The sequence below is a fragment of the Dasypus novemcinctus genome, chromosome X (genome assembly GCF_030445035.2).
Source record: "Dasypus novemcinctus isolate mDasNov1 chromosome X, mDasNov1.1.hap2, whole genome shotgun sequence".
Lineage (NCBI taxonomy): Eukaryota > Metazoa > Chordata > Mammalia > Cingulata > Dasypodidae > Dasypus > Dasypus novemcinctus.
Genome location: NC_080704.1, coordinates 11852447 through 11871897, shown reverse-complemented (window position 1 = coordinate 11871897; position 19451 = coordinate 11852447). Strand labels below are relative to the sequence as shown.

Genomic DNA, 19451 nt, shown 5'->3' with positions numbered 1-19451 from the left:
TTAGGCTTTCTGGGACCAGGCTAAAGTTTGAGAAATATCAAGAAAGGAGATCTGTCCGGGTACAAACCCTGAGAGTCAGTGTGCGTGTGCACGTGTGTGCAATGAATGTGGAGTCCCGCAGAAAGGAGGAATGTTCTACTGCCAGCACGCATCCTCTGGACCGAACCTGCTAGGCAGCCTGCAGGCCGAGCGTTGATGTATGTGGTTTCAACTTCTCCGACAGCATCTGTTTGGATTGAGGAAGGTTGTTTAATCTCGAAAATATGTGTTCCATAACAAACGCTGGAATCCCAATAGATACTGCTCCCCTGGTCTGTTCTGGGAGCCAAGCACTGAATAAAGGGGTTTGGAAAACCCCACAAGGTGCTCTTTGCTTATTGCTCATTCGGAAAGGAAAAAACCATTTCTTTAATGAAATGCAATGTTGAGAAACTGCCAAAAATCGAGGCTCCCTATCTGCCTTGACATATGGTAGTTCCTTTCTAGCCAATTAACTACCAATGAACTGGGGAAAGAGCTGGAACAGGCACACCCGGCTCCCCTGGGCTCAGCCTGAGTTCTCTGTCCTGGGGGGTTGGCAGTTTCTAGCCTGTCTCGGCCCGCAAAAGCCCCAGAGGACACGGGTAGGACCCAGATGTCCACTTGCGAGACCATTCTGGCTAGCACCAGCTAAGCCCCCAGAAGCATGCCTGATGGGCTGGTGCCTCGCAGACAAATCACTGCCTGGTCATTCTCTCCCTCTGCTTTTAACTGCACGTACCCAAGGCCCCAAAAGGCTGTATTTTCATGGGTTTTACCAGCAAGACTTATTCCTACTGTAACACCATGCTGGAAAGATTTTTCTGTCTGGAAGTGTGGTAAGTGTTGGCTTTTACATCGTCTGAAAAGAAGCCAGTTACACACGTTCTTGTGTTTCGTGCACTTTTGCTCCAAGTTTGAACTTCATTAATAGTTCGGTATCCATACCTACATACGCTTTTGTGCTCTCTGAGCCAATCTAAAGCTAGAGAGAGTTGGAATTTTCTACCAAGCTTGTTTCTTTTCTAACAATTTCCTACAGTTTGGTGTTGGCAAGGAATTTTTTTGACATCCCTTAAGAGATCTGGGTTTTTGTTTTATTTTGGAAAAATGGCTGCGGAAAAAGTTGGAAAGAAAGGCAACTGGCTAGCCCATTGTGTTTATGGGGGGAGGTCTTATAATTAAACTTATGTGCAATGTGGCCTTTAACAACCCCAAATTAATTGATTTCCAACTGAAGCTACTGGGAGGGCTCTGGAATGGCAGATGGTGATGAGCCCCCATTTGCATGGGTCACCTTAGATGCCAGGCACTTGACAGTGATGATCTCATTTAACTGAACTCTCACAGCCTTGCAACTTCTGATGCTCACTCTACAAAGTAGGGAAACCAGGTTCAGAGAAGTTCAATCACTTTGACAATGTCACACAGCCCGGACATGATGGAGCGGGAATTTAAGAGCAGGCTTATTGGCATCTAACGCTGTCATATTCCCTGAAAACTCGATGCTGAGATTCTGTGGCGATGTCATTAGACCCTGGAAGTTTCCAGTCACGGCTTTAAATACCAGTGATATGCTAATGGGTTGAATTTTATCTCCAACCCTAACAATTACCCCAGACTCTGCACTTGACTACCCAACAGCCCCCTCTACTTCAGCATCTCTAAGGCAGATGGCCTAGTCCTGCACATCTCAGTAAACAGCAATGAGGTTACACCATTTTATATCTGGTACACCAGCAAATTGTGGGCTCTCCTGTGGAAGATATCTGGAATTCAAGAACATCTCAGGGCAAGCCCCCACCATCTCTTACCCACTTGCAGTAGCCTCCTGGCCAGACTGCCAGCTTCCAGCCTTGCCATACCACAGCAACCAGAATGATGCTTGTACCACACAAGCCAAATCCTATCACTCTTCTGAATTCTAAGCCTTTCTCTTGCCCCAAAAGACCATGAAGCATCTGCCTGTGTCTACCCCACCCCGAGAGGAGAAACTAGACCAACGTTGAACGCCCCTATGCCTGACATCACTGCAGCCACTCACCCCTGGTTGGGCCTCCAGCAGGCCAGGCCCACTTCCACCACAGGACATTTGCACTTGCCGGCTGCCCCTCAACCTATGATGTGTCGTTCCCCACCCCCTGCCCTGCCAGATAGCCCTGCAGCTGGCTCCTTCCCCCAACTGGAGGGGTCTTCGAATTAAAGGGGACTCCTCCCAACACCCCCATTAAGCAACACCTCTTCTGGTACGTGGGCATTCTTTGTGTATTTTTTTTTCAATTTCTCATAAGGTTTTTAAGTAAAAATGTTGGTGGGAGAAAGATAAAATTCGAAACCTTGTGGTTCCCAAAGCACTCAATAGATGGATTTCTGTTAAAAGAAAGGATGGAAGAATGAATGGATGTTTGGCCACTGCCCAAGCTGTAGTCCCCAGTCAGCCCACAGGGCGGACACACAGATGGCCTGGGGACAGTGGTCCTACCCCAGCCTTGGGCATTTGTCACCACATTCTGAATTTTTATAATTGGCCTCTGCTCGCCAGGGCTAAGAGCCAGGGATTTTAGAGCTGACCAAATTAACGTCCTAATCTCGTGCAACAATCTTAAGGATGGGCGTGTCACTCTGCCAGACGCTTCAGTCAACCCACCAAGGTCTGGTTTCCAGAAGTTCTATTGGGTAGAAACATGCTGTGAAATCAGTATCTCTTCTGTTCACAACATGCTTCTTTCATTTAAAAAAAAAAAAAAAGAGGAGTTCAACATTTAATTTTTAATAAGGTGCCAATGTTTACACATAGTGCTAAAATTTAAACACACACACACCACATTACTATGTGGTCGTTCCAACACGAAAGGCGAGAATAATCTCGTAAAAGTCACACGTGGATTCATTCCCAGCACACCTAGGACAGCAAAGAAATAGTTAGCACAGGGTCAGTGAGAATCGGGTCTGCTTAATGTTTCCCGGGTTAGATATACAGGCTCTCGCCTCGTGTAAATCATTTCGAAGTTTAGAAGCTGAGTCTGATGAAACACTGCCCACGCGAAATTAAACTGAAGACATTCCTTTACAGTGACGTGGTAACTCAACAGAGCTCCTCCTCCGGTTTCTGATCTTTCCAGCTCAGCATTTGACACAGAATACTGAGTGGACTTTGCATATTCAAATAATTCCAAGTGGCCAGGTCTCACCTAAGTGAAGCAAATTGCCCTCACACCCTCAGTTGCTGTGACTTATTAAGGCCTAAAATTTATCTATTTACATGTCTTCTTTGTGAGGTCTTCAGGAAATACTTCATAGAGAGCTTTGAGATTGCCTGGGTCTAGTGACAACAAAAATGGGATTCAGACTGATTTACTTCCAGCACGTTTACCTTTCTCTCATCGCCACACCCACCTCTGGACACCCAAGGGATTCTCTGAAAACCACCGTGAAGAAATCTGCACATCACTTTCAGGGTACCCTTTATTTGATGTCATTCTACAACAAACACACTGCCTTAGTAAAGGAGAGGGAGAACAAGAAACAGGCTGATATGGCTACTTAGAGAACTTTTCACTCAGTATTTATGTTTTTTACATTAAAAACTGATTCAAACTCAGGATGGAAGTTCTACAAAGCCTTTGGTACTGGAAAAGAAAAAAACATTATTCGGAAAAATGTTTTTTTCACCTACACATCCATGCCATCATGTCACCAGGTAAAATGGACTGAAGTTCTGCATCTGGATATAGGAAACACTGTCAGAATCCCTACCCATGCGCTTTGAGTGTCAGAGAGTGGCAGCACATTCCCCATGGAGGGTGGCTGCGCCCCCAAGCCCGTGGGCGAGGGACCCCCTGGCCGAGTTAGGGCCTCACATGAGGAGGGTGACTCGCCGTGGGAAACAACCCCCCCAAGGACTACCCCATCCTTGGCCTTAACTTCGCCTGTCTGACGCCAGCCTGCCCCATGGGAGAGGCTGAACCCCACGACATAGCAGAGGCTCCATTTGCAAAGGAAAACAAGGCCGGGTTATTTAACTCACGTGACACTTCCAACAGTTTCCCTGAATTCCAGAACATCTCTATCCTAAGCACTGGGGAGGCGGACACAACTCCCAAATGTCCCCACTGTGACCTTGGCCCAGAGTCCGTTGCCTTAGCTGGAGGAGGAGAAGGCAATTCTGTGGTTTGGCTGACTCCTGGCTATCTTTCCACTGTTTCGTGTGTTCCCTTTCGAAACTACTTGTTTCAGCTCAAAGGGCCTCCTGGATTATATAAAGCCAGGCTGTGACTAATGCTCTATTTCCCATTGCAGGCAAACTCTGAGGAGAGCCACATGGGGAAAAGACGGAAACTCCATGAGGCAATCTTTGACTTCTTAGGATTTAAACTCCAGGAGAATCCAGCTTCACTTGTGGCTATTCTGTGCAAACTCCAATAACAACGCTAATATTGTTCAACATTTACACTGCACGGTAATTTCCAAAGATCAAATTCACTGCTACTGATTGGACATTTCCACACTGGAGTGACTATTTGATATTATTTTTGAGGGTGCCACTTAATTACAGAAAGACATTTCCCATAGCTTGTCATCAATGTCTGACTTAACATTTTTTTTTTGACCCAAAGAATATATATTTCCTTTCATCAACTACAAGTTTCATAGAAATCCACTTGTAGCTAGGTTTATACCCAAAATGAAAAGTTTTGTTAGGTTGAAGATGCTGATCGGGAGTTCTAGGTCAAGTGTGAGAGAGAAGTGGGGGTGGTAGGGAAGGGTAAAGGAGGAGCACTTGGAGGGGTTGAGCAAGCGAGAGAGTAAAGAAGACAAGGGCAACAACAGGGACACAGGGACGGCATCCAATACTGCAGGCACGTTCCCTTCCCAAGGACCAATCCCCCTTCCTTGTTAAGAGAACTGAAGTTTTATTCAGAGAATAAAGTGCCCAGGGGGGCCATGGGACAGAATCCTAGCTAGTGGACGTAAGCTGAAGGTCTCTGGGAAAGCCTTGTTTTCCTGATATAGACATTGCATGTTTTTACTTCCCTCTTCCTTCTCCTTTCTTCTTAGAAAGCAGACATGATTCCTGGCAGTACAGCAGCCATCTTGTGACTATGGGGTCATAAGCTACAGGACAAAGAGTAAAGATGGTGGAGAAGAAATGCCAAAGAGTCTGGATCCTCAACAATATTACTGAGACAGCCCTGGAGGGCCCCCCCCCCCACCCCCAGGTTTCTTATTCAGCATTTCACTGTTGGGTTTTCTGTTATTTGCAGTCAAATGCACACCTAACTGAAGCATCAATATCCAATGACCATGAGGTTGGAAAGGATGAGGATGAGTCAGTAAAAAGGGAGGGACAAAGATTAAAGGGCAACTGGGATACGTCTTATGCAGATCATTCTACAGTGGACATAAACTATAGCTTAATTCCCTCCGGCAGAAATGACAGATGTCCTGATTAGAAGAATAAATGTGTCATTAGGTTCAAACACAGAGATGCCCAACACTCAAACTGGTTATCTCAAACTGAACTCTGCCTTTCTAGCTTTTACTGCTAGTATGAAAGTGCATGCTTATACATTAAAGCTCCATGTTTTGCATCCTACAGAGAAGAGAATGGAACCGATTTAAAATCAATTTAGTATTTCTCTTGCAATCCATTTGGAGGAGTTCCCACTGAGAACTTACCCTCTGCACAGCCATGCCTGATAAGACCTGAGAGGAAAAATAAGTAATAACACTGGGTAGCCTGTTTTTGACTCTTGTATACTCTATTTGGAAATTAAAGCACACTTATGACCAGCTGGGAACATACAGGCTATGGCCCATGGAAAATGCTGGACTAATACTTAGGAATACATAAGCAACAGCCATAGAGAAATGAAGCAAATGCAAAGGGGATGGGATTCGAAGCTTGGGTGCATAGAGCCTCAACATAAGGATGCATTCCTTTTTATGGGAGGAAATACAGCACAGAACTCAATGCTATACTAGCCTGTCATGCACTACCAAGACTCTGGTCTTGAGCAGAGAAATGATGTCTTCACACTCATCATAGTGGGCACCCCTGGTGTTGGATCTGAAACTGACGGATAAGCAACATAAAAGGTTGACAGCAGGAGCGAGAAATGGGATGGGAGTGGGCCCATTTCCATACTTGCCATTTTCACTACGTTCAAATGCCTTTTCTTTTCCAACAAAGTAAGTGCAAATGTCTTTAGTATAATTCAGTAACATAGCAGCAAATCTTCAGGAACAAATAAATAAGGAAGCTCACACACCAATATCCCTTTGCCTTTTGGGCTCAAAGCTTCACACGTGTTAAGTTCGAAGCATCAGCCTTGAGCCGGTAGGGAAAACATTCTTCCCCTCGGTTCTTCTGTTCCCCGTCCTTGGACAAATCACATTGCTTATACCCACCCGCATGCCCCCACAGCAGTTAGTAAACTCATTAAGAAACACAGCTTGAAACCCATAAGGGGTTAGGGTTACAAAATGCCTACTTATTGATGTGTATTAAAAACAAAAGGTTTCATCCTTCTTCTCTTCCTTTCAACCAAAGTTTATGTTTCTACTGCCCCCAGTGCATGACCTTTCATTTGGATAACGTATGGTTGGTTTATGTCTTTTAAAATGACAGTCGCTCTGTTTTTCTCAAAAGAAGTGCCATCTTGTTGCTAATTAAACATGATGGATTCGGGGTCCTGGTTTGCCATCTGGGCCATGTGTCTCAGAACATCCTTTTTCGTGATGATGCCAAGAAGTCTCCTGGAGAAAAAAAAAATTAAGAAAGAAGAGGTCACCTCTGCAATACTGACCCATGCCTATCCCTAAACCCCAGTGCCTTTTTCTCCTGGGCAACATGGGTAGACATCTCCCAGCTTCCTCTGTGGTTGGATAAAGCCAAGTGAGTGAGCTCTGGCCAACAGCCTGTGGGTGGAAGTAAAAGACGCTGCTCCCAGGTCTCCTATCCATTTCTCCCACATTCTCTCTCTCCTCATTTGCCAACCAGAGGCAGAGGAGCCAGTGAAAGACTCCAAGGCCACAGAGGCTTGACTTGGGAGCCACAAGATACAAGGACCTTGGTCCCTGAGAGACTATGTGGAGTAGAGCCCGCTGCTGCTGCACTCCACATGGGATGTGATGTGAGCAAGAAAGAAGCCGTTAGCGTGTTATGTCACTGAGATGGCAAGCTTTTTTTTTTTTACTACAGTCAGCCTGTGATGACTAAAACACACACTTAAATTTCAAGATTATGGTCAATTAAAAAAGGCCCTACGAAAACTATTGTCAAAACCTGACCATACCACAGAAATTTTAAGGAGAAGATATTTTAAGAATAATACATTTTAAGTATAAGACAAAAAAATGATTGTTTTGAATTCTATCTTACCAGAATGGTTAAGCTTGACATTCACCTCCGACCATAGATGTAAAGTGCTTCCTCTTTCAGAATTGTTACTTTCAACTTATACAAACAATTCCACATACCAGACTCACTGGTATAGGGCCCCTGGTCTGTACATTGCACAACTCCAGGAAGTACCGTTAACAAACACTATAATTTAAACAGTGCCCCCTGGATTATGCAGTGCGCAACTGCACAGCCATTCATGGCAGCCCTTACTTCACTCTTAATTTTATGAAATACTGAAATGACTACCTGCTTGAACAAATCATGCCCTGTGGGGTAAGAGAGAAAGCTTGAGAGAAGCAGATGTGTACAGCTTCTTTGAGAAAACTGAAGTTCCATTGCCAAATAAACTTTCAAAATGCTGCCCATTCTATCACCATAATACCCAATATGAAGTAAATGTTAACTTTGCATAATTACAGTTTGTGGCTATGTAAAAGAATGTCCTTATTCCTGAAAGATGTATGCTGAAATATTTAGAGGTGAATCATCACTATCAACTTATTCACAAACAATTCTGAGAACAGAGAGAGAGAGAAGGAAAGAGAAAACAAACGTGGGAAAATGTTAACAGGCAACTCCAGGTAAGGGTACATATGGGTGTTCATTGAACCACTGTTTCAAACTTCACTGTAAATTTGGAAAATTGTGAAATAAAACCTTGGGGGGAAGTGGTTACCTGCAGGGAGAGGATTGGAGGTAAGGAAGGATAGAGCCAGACATTTCTGTTTTTCTTTCATACTTTTTAGGGCTACTTGACTTTAACCACAGTCATGTATTACTTTAAGTAATTTTCTAAAATGTATCAAAATACAGTAAAATTGAATGAGGTCCCACAAAAGCAGATGCTGCTGTACTAAAAGTGCCAGCTGAGTGTGGATGTTTCAACTCTCTCTGTACTGAACAGGTAAAGTGAAACAATTCCACCTAGAATGCTTCCTGCTCTACACCGTGTGAAATTCTAAAATCTGTAATAAGACCCAGAGAACTGATTTAAAGAAACCTTGCTTGTTCCACAAAATGTTTGTAAGATTTTGTAAAAATAAAAAATTTTAAAAAAAGACATACTGTTTTTAGTTTCCTGGGCTGCTTAAGCACATACCATGCAATGGCTCAGCTTAAGCATGGGAATTTATGCGCTCGCAATTTGGAGGCTAGGAAAAAGTCCAAATCAAGGCATCCTCAAGGCGATGCTTTCTTTTCAATGCTGGTCCTGGGCTCCTCTGTCACATGGCAATGAACACGGCAGCCTCTCCTTTCTCATCAGGGTTCTGTTGACCTGCAGCTTTTATTTCCTGTGGGTGGCTCACTCTCTCGTCTGAATTTCATTTTGCTTATAAAGGACTCCAATACTAGGATGAAGCCCCAACCTGATGGAGGTGGGCCACACCTCATCAGATGGTCCTACTTACAATGGGTTCACACCCAAAGGGATGGATGAAATTGAAGGAGCTGTGTGTCTACTAGGACACACAGCTCCAAGTTACCACACATACAGGGAGCACAAGTCAACACTCTTCTTTGTGGTAAGCTCTTGGTTCTCCTGGGAAAACCCTCCTTAGAATAAACACAAAGAATGAAATCAAGGTTAACAAGGTCTCCTCTCTCCAGAATATTGCTTAGCCCATTAGAGGCTCCTGGGAACCTTCTTTTCTCCTGATTGGCCTCAGTTGCTTGGGACCAACTGCCACAGCAAGGGTCCATTGTATTCGTTCAACTAAAGGTAAAAACTTTCTAAAGAGTGCTATTGCCCAAGTTCTTGCCAAATAACCCTGTTTCTGTGGCTGCAGAAGCTTCTGGGAGCCCCTGCCTCTTTAGAGTTGCCTTTGGCATCAGCAGACCCAGCCCAAGCCTCCAGACTCAGCTGAGGCACAGTGCAGGCTGGGAGGCCCAGGGAAAGAAGTTTCCTCCTGAGGTCACCGAAACGTTGTTCCTGCTCTGATGATTCTAACCAGTTGCAATGGAGCAGTGCCAGCCAAGAGAGGCAGCTTTGCACTGGGAAGGGCCAGATGTAGGGGTAGTTGGGAGGCCCTAATGCAGGCTTCTCTCCACCCTTCCACGCCCAGGAAAGCTTTGCTGCAGGGTTCTCGACCTCCCCAGCACCACTGGCATTTGAGGCCCGACAACTCTTTGCAGTGGGGGACTCTCCTGTGCACTGCAGGATGTTCAGCAGCATCCCTGGTCTCTACCCACTAGATGCCAGGAGCAACCTCCACCACCACCCAGTTGTGACAACCAAAACTGTCTCCAGGCAGTGCCACATGGTCCTTGTGGTGGGGGCAATGAAGGAGAACCATTGGCTGGACTAAAAAGTACTGAAATACTTGCACGCCAGTTGCTTTATAGCCACTGTGCTGGACACCCTGGAATGTCCCGTGTCATGCTCATCTTACTTCTAGAACCCCACTGATCTCCACATAATCCATAACTAAAGGGCTCATGTCTGGTGCCAGCTTTTTTTTTTTTTAAGATTTATTTTATTTATTTCTCTCCCTCCCCTCCCCGCCCCGTCTGCTCTCTCTGTCCATTCGCTGTGTGTTCTTCTGTGGCCGCTTGCATTCTCGTCGGGCAGCACAGGAATCTGCCTCTTTTTTTTGTTGTGTCATCTTCCTGTGTCAGCTTTCCATGTGAGCGGTGCCACTCCTGGGTGGGCTGCACTTTCTTCTTGAGGGGCACACTCCTTGCACGTGGGGCACCCTTACACAGGGGACATCCCTGCGTGGCAATGGCACTCCTTGCGCGCAGGCCAGCTCATCACACAGGCCAGGAGGCCCTGGATTTGAACCCTGGACCTCCTATATGGTAGGTGAATGGTTTATCAGTTGAGTCACATCTGCTTCCCCAGTGCCAGCTTTTAGACCCCTTCCATGTCACCCCTAGTTGGGAGCGTTCCAAAAATGGTAGGCATCTCTGGGTGAATCAACAACATGTCATTCACTGGAACACAGGCATCCCATTACCTGGCCCCATGATCTCAGTATTTTATTCAACAGGTATTCCAAAAATGCTGGTAGGCTGGAACTCTGGACACTTGAAGCCGGTGCTGCGTAGCTCTTACTTGCCTGGATCTACTCTCCGATATTCCTGGCCCTAAGAGGCTAACCCGGATGGTGCCCTGATGCCTGCTGGCCTCCGGGCAGGTGAGGTGAATACATGGCAAGAGCAGTAATCCAAGGGGAGAGACGGTACTTGTGGGCTTGTTTCCCTGGCTGCGGCTCTCAGGCAGTGGCCTCCAGCAAAGGCCCCTGACAAGGCCCTCTGCACACGGCTCTGCCCCCAAAGCTGGGTACCTGATAATTCCCAGGGAAAGAGGGTACCTGGAAGTGTGCCCCAGATGGGAGAGGCTCGGCACCAGTTTCCTGTAACTTTTGAGTTACTTTTGGATCTCAGATCCTCATTTAAAAAATACACTGCAAAGGCAGATACAGGCCATTATATATCCTGCCATAACCTACAGAAGGGAGTGGAGAGAGTGTAAACTACAATGTGAAGTATAATGCATGCTTAGTGGCAATGCTCCAGAATGTGTTCATCAATTGCAATGACTGTACCACACTAATGAAAGAAGTTGTTAATGTGAGGAAGGGTGGGAGGCGTGGGGAATGGGGCATATGGGAATCCCTTATATTTCTTTATGTAACATTTAATGTAATCTAAGTATCTTTTAAAAATAAATAAAAAACATATTTAGAAAATAAAGGGAACCCAAATGGCAATCACCCGGCAAATGGATGGATAAAATGTGATCTCGCCATATGACGGACTAGTACTCAGCCATAAAAAGGAATGTTCTTTTTATTTCTTAAGATTTCATTTATTTATTTATTTCTCTTCCCCCCCACCCCCACCCCGGTCGTCTGTTCTCTGTGTCCATTTGCTGCATGTTCTTCTGTGACCGCTTCTATCCTTATCAGCGGCACGGGAATCTGTGTTTCTTTTTGTTGCATCATCCTGTTGCGTTAGCTCTCCGTGTGTGCGGCGCCATTCCTGGGCAGGCTGCACTTTCTCTCGCGCTGGGTGGCTCTCCTTATGGGGCGCACTCCTTGTGCGTGGGGCTCCCCTGCACGAGGGGCTCCCCTACGCAGGGGACACCCCTGTGTGGCACGGCACTCCTTGCGCGCATCAGCACTGCGCATGGGCCAGCTCCACACGGGTCAAGGAGGCCCGGGGTTTGAACCGCAGACCTCCTATGTGGTAGACGGATGCCCTAACCACTGGGCCAAGTCCGTTTCCCAAAAAAAGTAATGTTCTGATACATGCTAGATCACGGATAAACCTTGAACCATTATGCCAAGTGAGAGAAGTCAGAAACGAAAGCTCCATACCCTATGATCCCATTGATATGAACTGTCCAGAACAGGCAAATCCACAGAGATGGAAAGGAAACTAGTGGGTGCCAAGGGACAAGCCTGGGGAGGGAGAATTGGGGAGGTGATAGCTAAGGGATACAGGGTTTCTTTTGGGGGTGATAAAAATGTTCTGAAATTGTGACAGACTCACCACTCTAAATACACTAAAAACCACTGAAATGTGCACTTTCAATGGGTGAATTGTAGGGTGTGTGAAATCTGTCTCAATAAAGGTGTAAAATAAATAAAAAGGTAAACAAATAAATAAATGAAGGCAGTGGCCCATGTGCTATACTCCCATTCCTGTGCTAAGAACCCAGTGCTAGGAACAAAGCACACAGAAAAGAATTCTTTTCCTGCCTTCTCTCTCAGAAAGTGTAATTGCAAGATAAAGGGCAAGGGAACAGGGGATGGAGGTTACAAATGAGTGCTGGGATTTCGACTGTCCTTTAAAAACAAAAAGGAACCAACACCAGGCCAGGAGCTTATACCTGGAATAGCCCACTAAGAAAGGCGTGATCACAAGCGAAACCAGAGCAGCTGTGGCAGACCAGTCCCCACGGGAGGGCACCCGAAGCAATCCTGTGTCCTGGGAAGAGGCCCCGGTGCTGGCCGTCTCCCATGAGCGGGCGGTCCCTCAGCGCCAAACACTTCTCCTTCCTCTTCGACCCTGATTTTCCACTTACAAGCCTGGGTCAGCAGGATCCCTTCTAAAAAGCCTGGCCAATGCCACTTAAACTGGATTATGTCTGTGCTCCTCAGTAGATGACAAGCAACTTGCAGTGTTTTTGTCGTTTTGGTTTTTGGGTTTTTTCCTCTTTTGGAGCCTTCTCAGGTTCTCCATCAAAAGAGATGCTTGGTAAGATGTTGGTGAAGCCAAAGTTGCTTTGAAAAGGTGATGATGCTAGTGTTTGCAAACTGCTGGGACATCTTCCCCACTAGAAAAACAACAACAAACAAACAAAACCCTCCCAAATCTATAAAGGCCACTTTTGCTTCCTTATCTTCACCTGGGAGACAGTATCAAAAGATCAAGTCATCTGCCTAAAGCAGTCCTGGTAAGACTTCATGTCTGAAAGCGAAGTTGGTTACCATGCACTGGGGACAGAGGAATTCAGGAGCTTCTTTCAGTCCACACTGGCCTGCTGACAGTAATTATCATAAAAGAAGAAAGCTGACATCAACCCAGAAGGGGGCAACTTCCAATCCTGCAGGGTTCGTTAGTGGCAGAAACGTCTAATTTCATTGAAATCAAATGTTTGTACTTTCGGACCATTGGGTAGCAGATGGAGTGGATCTAGTGAATTATAAACAGCCAGATCTTTGCCCAAGAACAGAGTTGAGATTAGAGTATAGCTGGGCTCTTGGGAGAAAACCACCCAGTCCAAGCTCCTGTGGCCCGCCGAGCAGGGCTCCAGTGTGCATCTGATACCGTCTCCCCTACCCTCTTTGCCTTTTTAGAACGTCTGTCGGGAAAATCTAACCCAAATCCTCTCTCAGCCCCTGGAGGCTTTCTGGTCGTCAGCATTGTGGGGACAGACAGACTTCTCTGGGTTTCTGATCTGGTTTCATGATGGCCTTGGACCCAAGTTCTGACAAATACCACAGTCGAGCCAGGTAAACCTGGGCCACTCCCACTCTCGGCCATGGCGCACAGGGAAGGTGCAAGGAGAGGGAACGAACTCATCAAAAATGCAAGCTGGCTCGAGAAGAGAGGCCTGCCTGGCTGAAAGCCCGAGGAGATGAAAGGCCCACAAACAAGGATCCCTTGCCAGCGCCAGCGTATCAGCATCTGTGTTTGCTTAAAATACATGGGGGGAGAGAGAGTGAGATTTTGTTTTCTCGCAGAACATTCCGAGCCAATTTCAGCACCCACATCTTCACAGGAAATCCTCATGGGGTTCTGTGCACTGCAAGCAGGCATGAAGGGCAAAATTTCCTGGCTAAACTGGAGATTCCAATGGTAACTGACATGGGGTCATTATTTTAAAGGAATGGCGAAGCTCCGATACACTTGAGAGGACACTGGTGATCAGAGTGGCATTTATCCCGAGCACTGTAAGTTCAAGTCCAGAACATCTCCTTCAGTGATTCTCAAAGTGGGATCCCCAGAGCAGCAGCAGCAGCCACTCCTGAGAGCTTGTGACAAATGCACATTCTCAGGCCCTCGCCCCATACCTTCAGGACTGGTCTTTCCAGGGTGGGGCCCAATAGTCTGCTTTGAACAAGTCCTCCAGGGGCTTCTGCTGTGCCCTCATGTGTGAGAACTACTGGGCACCTTTCAAGACCCCAGAAGAAATGTCCTCTGGCCTCAAAGACAAGGACTCGTTTGTCCCCTTTACCGGCCCTCCCCTGCGCACACTGCCCCTCTAGCTGCAGCCGGTGCTGAGGCAGATGGGCGTCCTGCCTGCCAGGAGGTCACGAGTCAATACGCAAACCTGGCCGACTCCCGTGCCCCTGTTATGGGGAGAGCAGGAAGAAACAGGCAGCCGCTCATCACGGGCAGCTAGCCCAGGGTCCCTGGAGCTCGGCGCTAGTGACATGTGGGCCCGGATCATTCTTTGTGGTACACTGTAGGAGGCTTAACAGCATCCTTGGCCTCCACCCACTCGATGCCAGGAGCACCACATGCTCCTGGGGTTGGGGGGCAGGGAGCAAAACCGCTGCGGCTGAGAAGCGCTGAGAGTGGGCTGGCTCTGGAAATGCCATCTACATTAGAGGGCAAAGCCTCTGGACTCCGAAAGGCCTAACCTGGACTGAGTGCCGGTGTCTCCACGGCCCATTCCCAACCTCCTGCCTGTAGTCCGTGAAGGAATAAACTGGGGAGAAACTCCTAGGTTCCAGGCTACCCTGACTTAGCCAATCCTCCCCCCCCCCACAACTGAGCTGAGCGAAAGGACAGCCCCCTCCCCACCAAGGAGCTTTGATCTAGTGTGTACACTTTGCATCACTGGTTTCCTGGTTTGGGGTGAAACCAAAGAAAAGCCCTATATTGCTATGGCTGAGTCAACGTCACAGGGGCACAAATCTCTGTCCCCGGATAACAATTGTTTTGCAAGGATGAATTTGATGCTACCAGCTGGAGATGCCAGGGACCAACTGGAGCGTAAGGCAAATTTAGCATTCACTTAGGTGTGATTTCTGAATGCGGAGTACTGCACCCAGCTGGACCCAATGGCATAGGATTAAGTAACACACACACACCCTCAAACGCTGACCAGCTATCTCAGCTCCCCTGTGTGTCAGGAGCCACACCCATCCCCATCTGGGACCAGAAGGTTCTCTCAGACCACAGAGAACCCTCCTTCTACCCCTTCACAGGCGCTCACCAGCTGCAGCCTTTCCAACACCCATTCACACCAGCAAACTCCAGGTGCTTTCCACCCAGGGTGCCATATGCATGGTAGTTTTGATGCATTTTTTTAACCAATTAATGTGTGTAAAACGGTGCTACCGTTTTTAGTACACTCCTTTCATTTTAATGTATCACTGATGAAGTTCATGAGTGTGGTGTGCCTAAACCCATTTTTCCCATAAGCCCTGCAGGTTTCATGCAGCACTGTGATTCTGAGGAGCGCATAAGCCACAGGAGAAAGGCAACACAGTCCTGCTCCTCCAGCTCCTGCCCTTCGCACTCAGCCCAGGCAGTGGCTCAACCTGGAAAATGATCCCAACTTCCTGGGGTACGCAGGCCACCCCCACTCTGAGTTCCCCGATTCCTTGGACATTTCCCTCGCACCGCCCGCCCCACAGCTCACTGACGTCATCTGTCGAACACTGTTCGTACCAGGCAGACCACGGGACCGGGTCGTGTTCGGCCTTTTCTCCCCAGTGTCTGGCCACAGGGCATAGTCCGGGAACCCTCGCCCGGCCACTCACCCACTTCGCGTCACCAGGCACTGCCGCAGCCCCAGCTTCCGGAAGATGTCCACCACCGTCTCCATGGGCGTGTGGTCTGTGACCGTGAAGGGGCTGAGGTTCAGGATGCGCCGCAGCTTCAGGGGGTGTGGGCTGTTGGCTGGCAGCTCGGGGGGCTCCTCGGTGAAGTACAGGATGGAATTGCTCACGATGCCCTCCTGCCTCTGCCTGGCGTTCTCTAGAGCAGGGGGAACGTGCAGGAAGCGTGAGCCGCCTGAAAAGCCCTTTCTTAGCCACAGCCCTCCTCCCCAGCCACACATGCACACGCCTTCCCTCCACCAGCATCCTAGAATCCCCGAGGAAAGGGGCTCCGAGGGAAAAGTGCACATTCTTCTTGAGGGGCTTTGGCCAAACGTGTGAAATTTGCATCTCTCCGCAGCGAATGCTGGGCGAGGGTCCCCCCTGCTGTGCCCGGATCATTCCCTGCCAAAGTCTCAAAAGATGGGTCTGATCAAGATGGCTCCTTTGGGGGAATTCCTGGCTTCCCTCCTGGACTCTAGGACACCCAAAATAGCGCAGGGCCCCCACTTTTGTTTCCCAAACACTCTTTCACCTCATCACAGGTTGAAGCTCGGCATGACAAGAAACCTTGCTCAGCTGCCAGTAAGTGAACTTAATACCTGTTGTTTTGCCAAGCTAACTTACACCTGGCCCAAAGGGTATTACGAATCCAGAGAGGAATGAGAAACCAATAGGACGGCCCAGGCTCACAGCCCAGAGACGCTGCTCAATCTCAAATACGACAATGGGGACCGAAGCAATACCTGAGAAAAGCCGCCCCCTCCCCACTTGAATCTCCTCTCTTCAAAATGGGCCATTTTGTGGATTTCTCAAAGAAAGATAGTAAAACTGTTATGGTAGCAATTAGCCTATTTCTGTCTTTAGAGAAGGCCACGTGAAAGAAAGCTGAAGAAAAGTAGGCTAACAGGAACTCATTAGAAATACGACTTAATGTGGTGCTAGAATCTCAGGCTATTTTAAGTCACACATGAAATAAATCCATCGGTCTCAAGATATTTCTCCAAGGCAATTTTCCTTCTGTTGGAATTTTAATCTTTCTTTTGGTTCATGGGAAAAGGTTAGGAAAAATGTACAGCCGGGCTTGCCTTAAAATGGATCCTGGTTTCTCTAATACATTTTTGCCTTCTCAAAGACCACTATTCACCTGCATCATTCTTTCAAAAATAAAATTCTAGCTGCCTCCTCTCAGGCCATTTATTGCAATAGAGTACTCTAATGGAAAACTGGCAGCAGTCGGGGTCAGGCTGAGTCTGAAAAAGGGTCTCTGTTTAAAAGACGAAGAGAGGGCCCGCTGGGCAAATGCCTGCACGTTTTATGGGTCAGGTTAACTCCAGTTACATCAAACAGGATGCCATTCAACCCCAAACATCATAAGACACCGATGCACATGTTTTCAAAGGTAGATGCTGTGTGATGCATTCTGCACATGTCTGTCCTAAATCAAGATGTTCTTTCCTTAAGCACCGAGGCAGGGAGGCAGCAGTCAAGGGATATTTATTTGCTCATTTGCACAAACTGGTTGATTCTCTAAAAGTCCCACATAATGGGAACTCCATCCACGTCAATAATCTGGTTAAATGCCAAGCTTGGATTGAGCCATGAACCCCAATCCAGAACTGATCACGTGGATTTGCTGAACCCTTTCTAAAACCAGATACATCTTAGTGAACTGTCCATCTAGCTGTTAAAATATATAGCAAACTTCTATTTCCTCTGAATCTACAAACTCGGCTTGATGCCCTGATTCTAAAAGCAGCCAGGTCAGAGAATTCTTACTCACCGGGGCATTCCTAGTGCCTGGAAAATGCCTAGGACACGGCAGACATTAAGCAGATATTTGCCAAATGCATGCATGAATCAATGAATCAACAAGTGAATGCATGAATGAATGAATGAATGAATGCATGCATCTACTGCATGTCAGCATGGCCAGTTCTGCCTGCCACGTAGAACAAAGCTTACTTCATACAGGAGGCATTAAGAAGGAGAGCCTGGGAGCTATTCACTGCCAAGCAAGAGCCATAGGCATCAACTGGGGTCAGAGCTGGAGAGATGAGCCGTGCTCTTTGCTACATCAAGAGTGACAATTGCTGCTCTCTCCAGAAGGGCACGACTAGGCCACTTTGGAACTCCATTATAAAGATGTCTCTTAAAGGTTTCAAACTTTGGGGGTGGAGGTGCTATCTAGCTACAAGTCAAAAGGCTAGTGAACGGAAAAAGAATCAGAAAGAAAGCTCTTTCCACTTTTCCAGTAGGGTGGACTCTCTATTCTGGTTTCTACAGGAAATCTTCATCAGTCCCCAAATGCCTGTAAGGAAACTACAGGAGGCAAGTTCACAGAGGGCAGCGTCTGTGTTCTGTCATCTCTTATTCCCAGCTTCAAGGACAGTGCTAGAACACGTGGACGCTTAAGAAACATTTCCTGTATCAAAGGACAAACAAGCTACCTAGCCAGGGGATGATCCAGTGCTAGGAGAGAATGGACTCTCAAACCCCAGGAGCTCTTGGGAGCTCATGTTGGAAGAGGAACCCAGAAATAGAGCCGGAAATGTACATTTCACAAAGAATCAAAAGACAGGAAGGAAATGTACAGAATATTACCAAAAGCGTTCTTTGGGTGTTAAGGATATAGGCAACTTCTTTTTTCCTTTTGCTTCTGATTTCCCCAATATTCTTTGACTATGTATTACTTTTACTTTTAAAAGCTGTAATAAATGGCACTTTTACATGTTTTAGGTTCAAGTAAACTTTTAAAAACTGACTTTAACATAGGAGGTGTGTTCTACTACCATTCATATCGGCGGCTAGAGCTCCTGAAAAACGATGTTTTATCACATTTTATGAGTGCTTGCTAAGGTTATTCCATTTGACAGTCCACTCTCTAGCTGGCAATACCCTCACAATGCCAGGCACAGAAAGGGTGGTGAACAAAGCACTAGTAAAATGACTTTTCCCAATGATGATGGGCCAGGAAATCTAGATGGGTTGGAAATAATGACACATCTGGCGAGCCATTCCCGACTTTAGAGCAATTTTTGCTCCCCATCCTCAGGGACACTTGACAACACCTGCACAACATGTCTGCCTGTCATGGGGGATGGTGCTCCCAGCACCCAGTGGGCAGAGGCCAGGGACGCTGCTCAACCTGCCCCAATGCACAGGGCAGCCCCCACAGCCAAGAACGCTCTGGCCCCAAAGGACACTGGTTCCTAAGATGGAGAAACCCTACTGTCCAGAAATGGTTTCTTTTTAGGAAGGTAACACTCTAGCATCCTGCTAGTTTAAAATGCTTCCATAAAGCAAACATAATTAACGAGAAAGGTTACAACTGAAACCTGGAGGAAAGCACTGGGGTGGTCATTACAAAGATGAAGTGCTAGAAAGAGACTATTTACGAGAAAAAGGCAGGTTCTCAGATGACAAGTGCCACCTCACTGAGGTCTGCAGAAGCCCCTCAGCATATGTCACGTAACATGCCCAGCAGAAGGACAGAGATGACCCCACTCTTCCCTGAGGCCTGTTCCCTTAATTACCCGGCCTCCCCAGCAGAAATAAATCTATCCCTGACCTATCTACCTTGGCCTCCAGACTGACACCTCTCTTTTTGTTCAGTCCTTGATCCTTTTCTGCAAGCAAGCATCTTCCACATGCTGGAGAATCATTATTAAATCATGCAGCCAGACCGAAAAAATGAGAGTTCCCTTAACTCTTGCCCGTAACCCTAACTTTCCGTTCCTTTA

The 19451-nt window shown here is 47.0% G+C and overlaps 1 protein-coding gene across 2 annotated transcripts in view; it reads right to left on the bottom strand.

Annotated features, from left to right (window-relative positions):
• Positions 1-2772: 2772 nt before the first annotated feature.
• Positions 2773-19451, bottom strand: part of CLCN4 (chloride voltage-gated channel 4) — a 90364-nt gene continuing 73685 nt past the window's right edge. For both annotated transcript variants that reach the window (XM_004446450.4, XM_058291360.2), the window contains 2 exons: positions 15652-15868; positions 2773-6777 (listed from right to left, as the gene is read on the bottom strand). In XM_004446450.4, the coding sequence (XP_004446507.1) occupies positions 6687-6777; positions 15652-15868 (308 nt within the window). In that variant the 3' untranslated portion in view covers positions 2773-6686. The remainder of the gene's footprint in view (positions 6778-15651; positions 15869-19451) is intronic.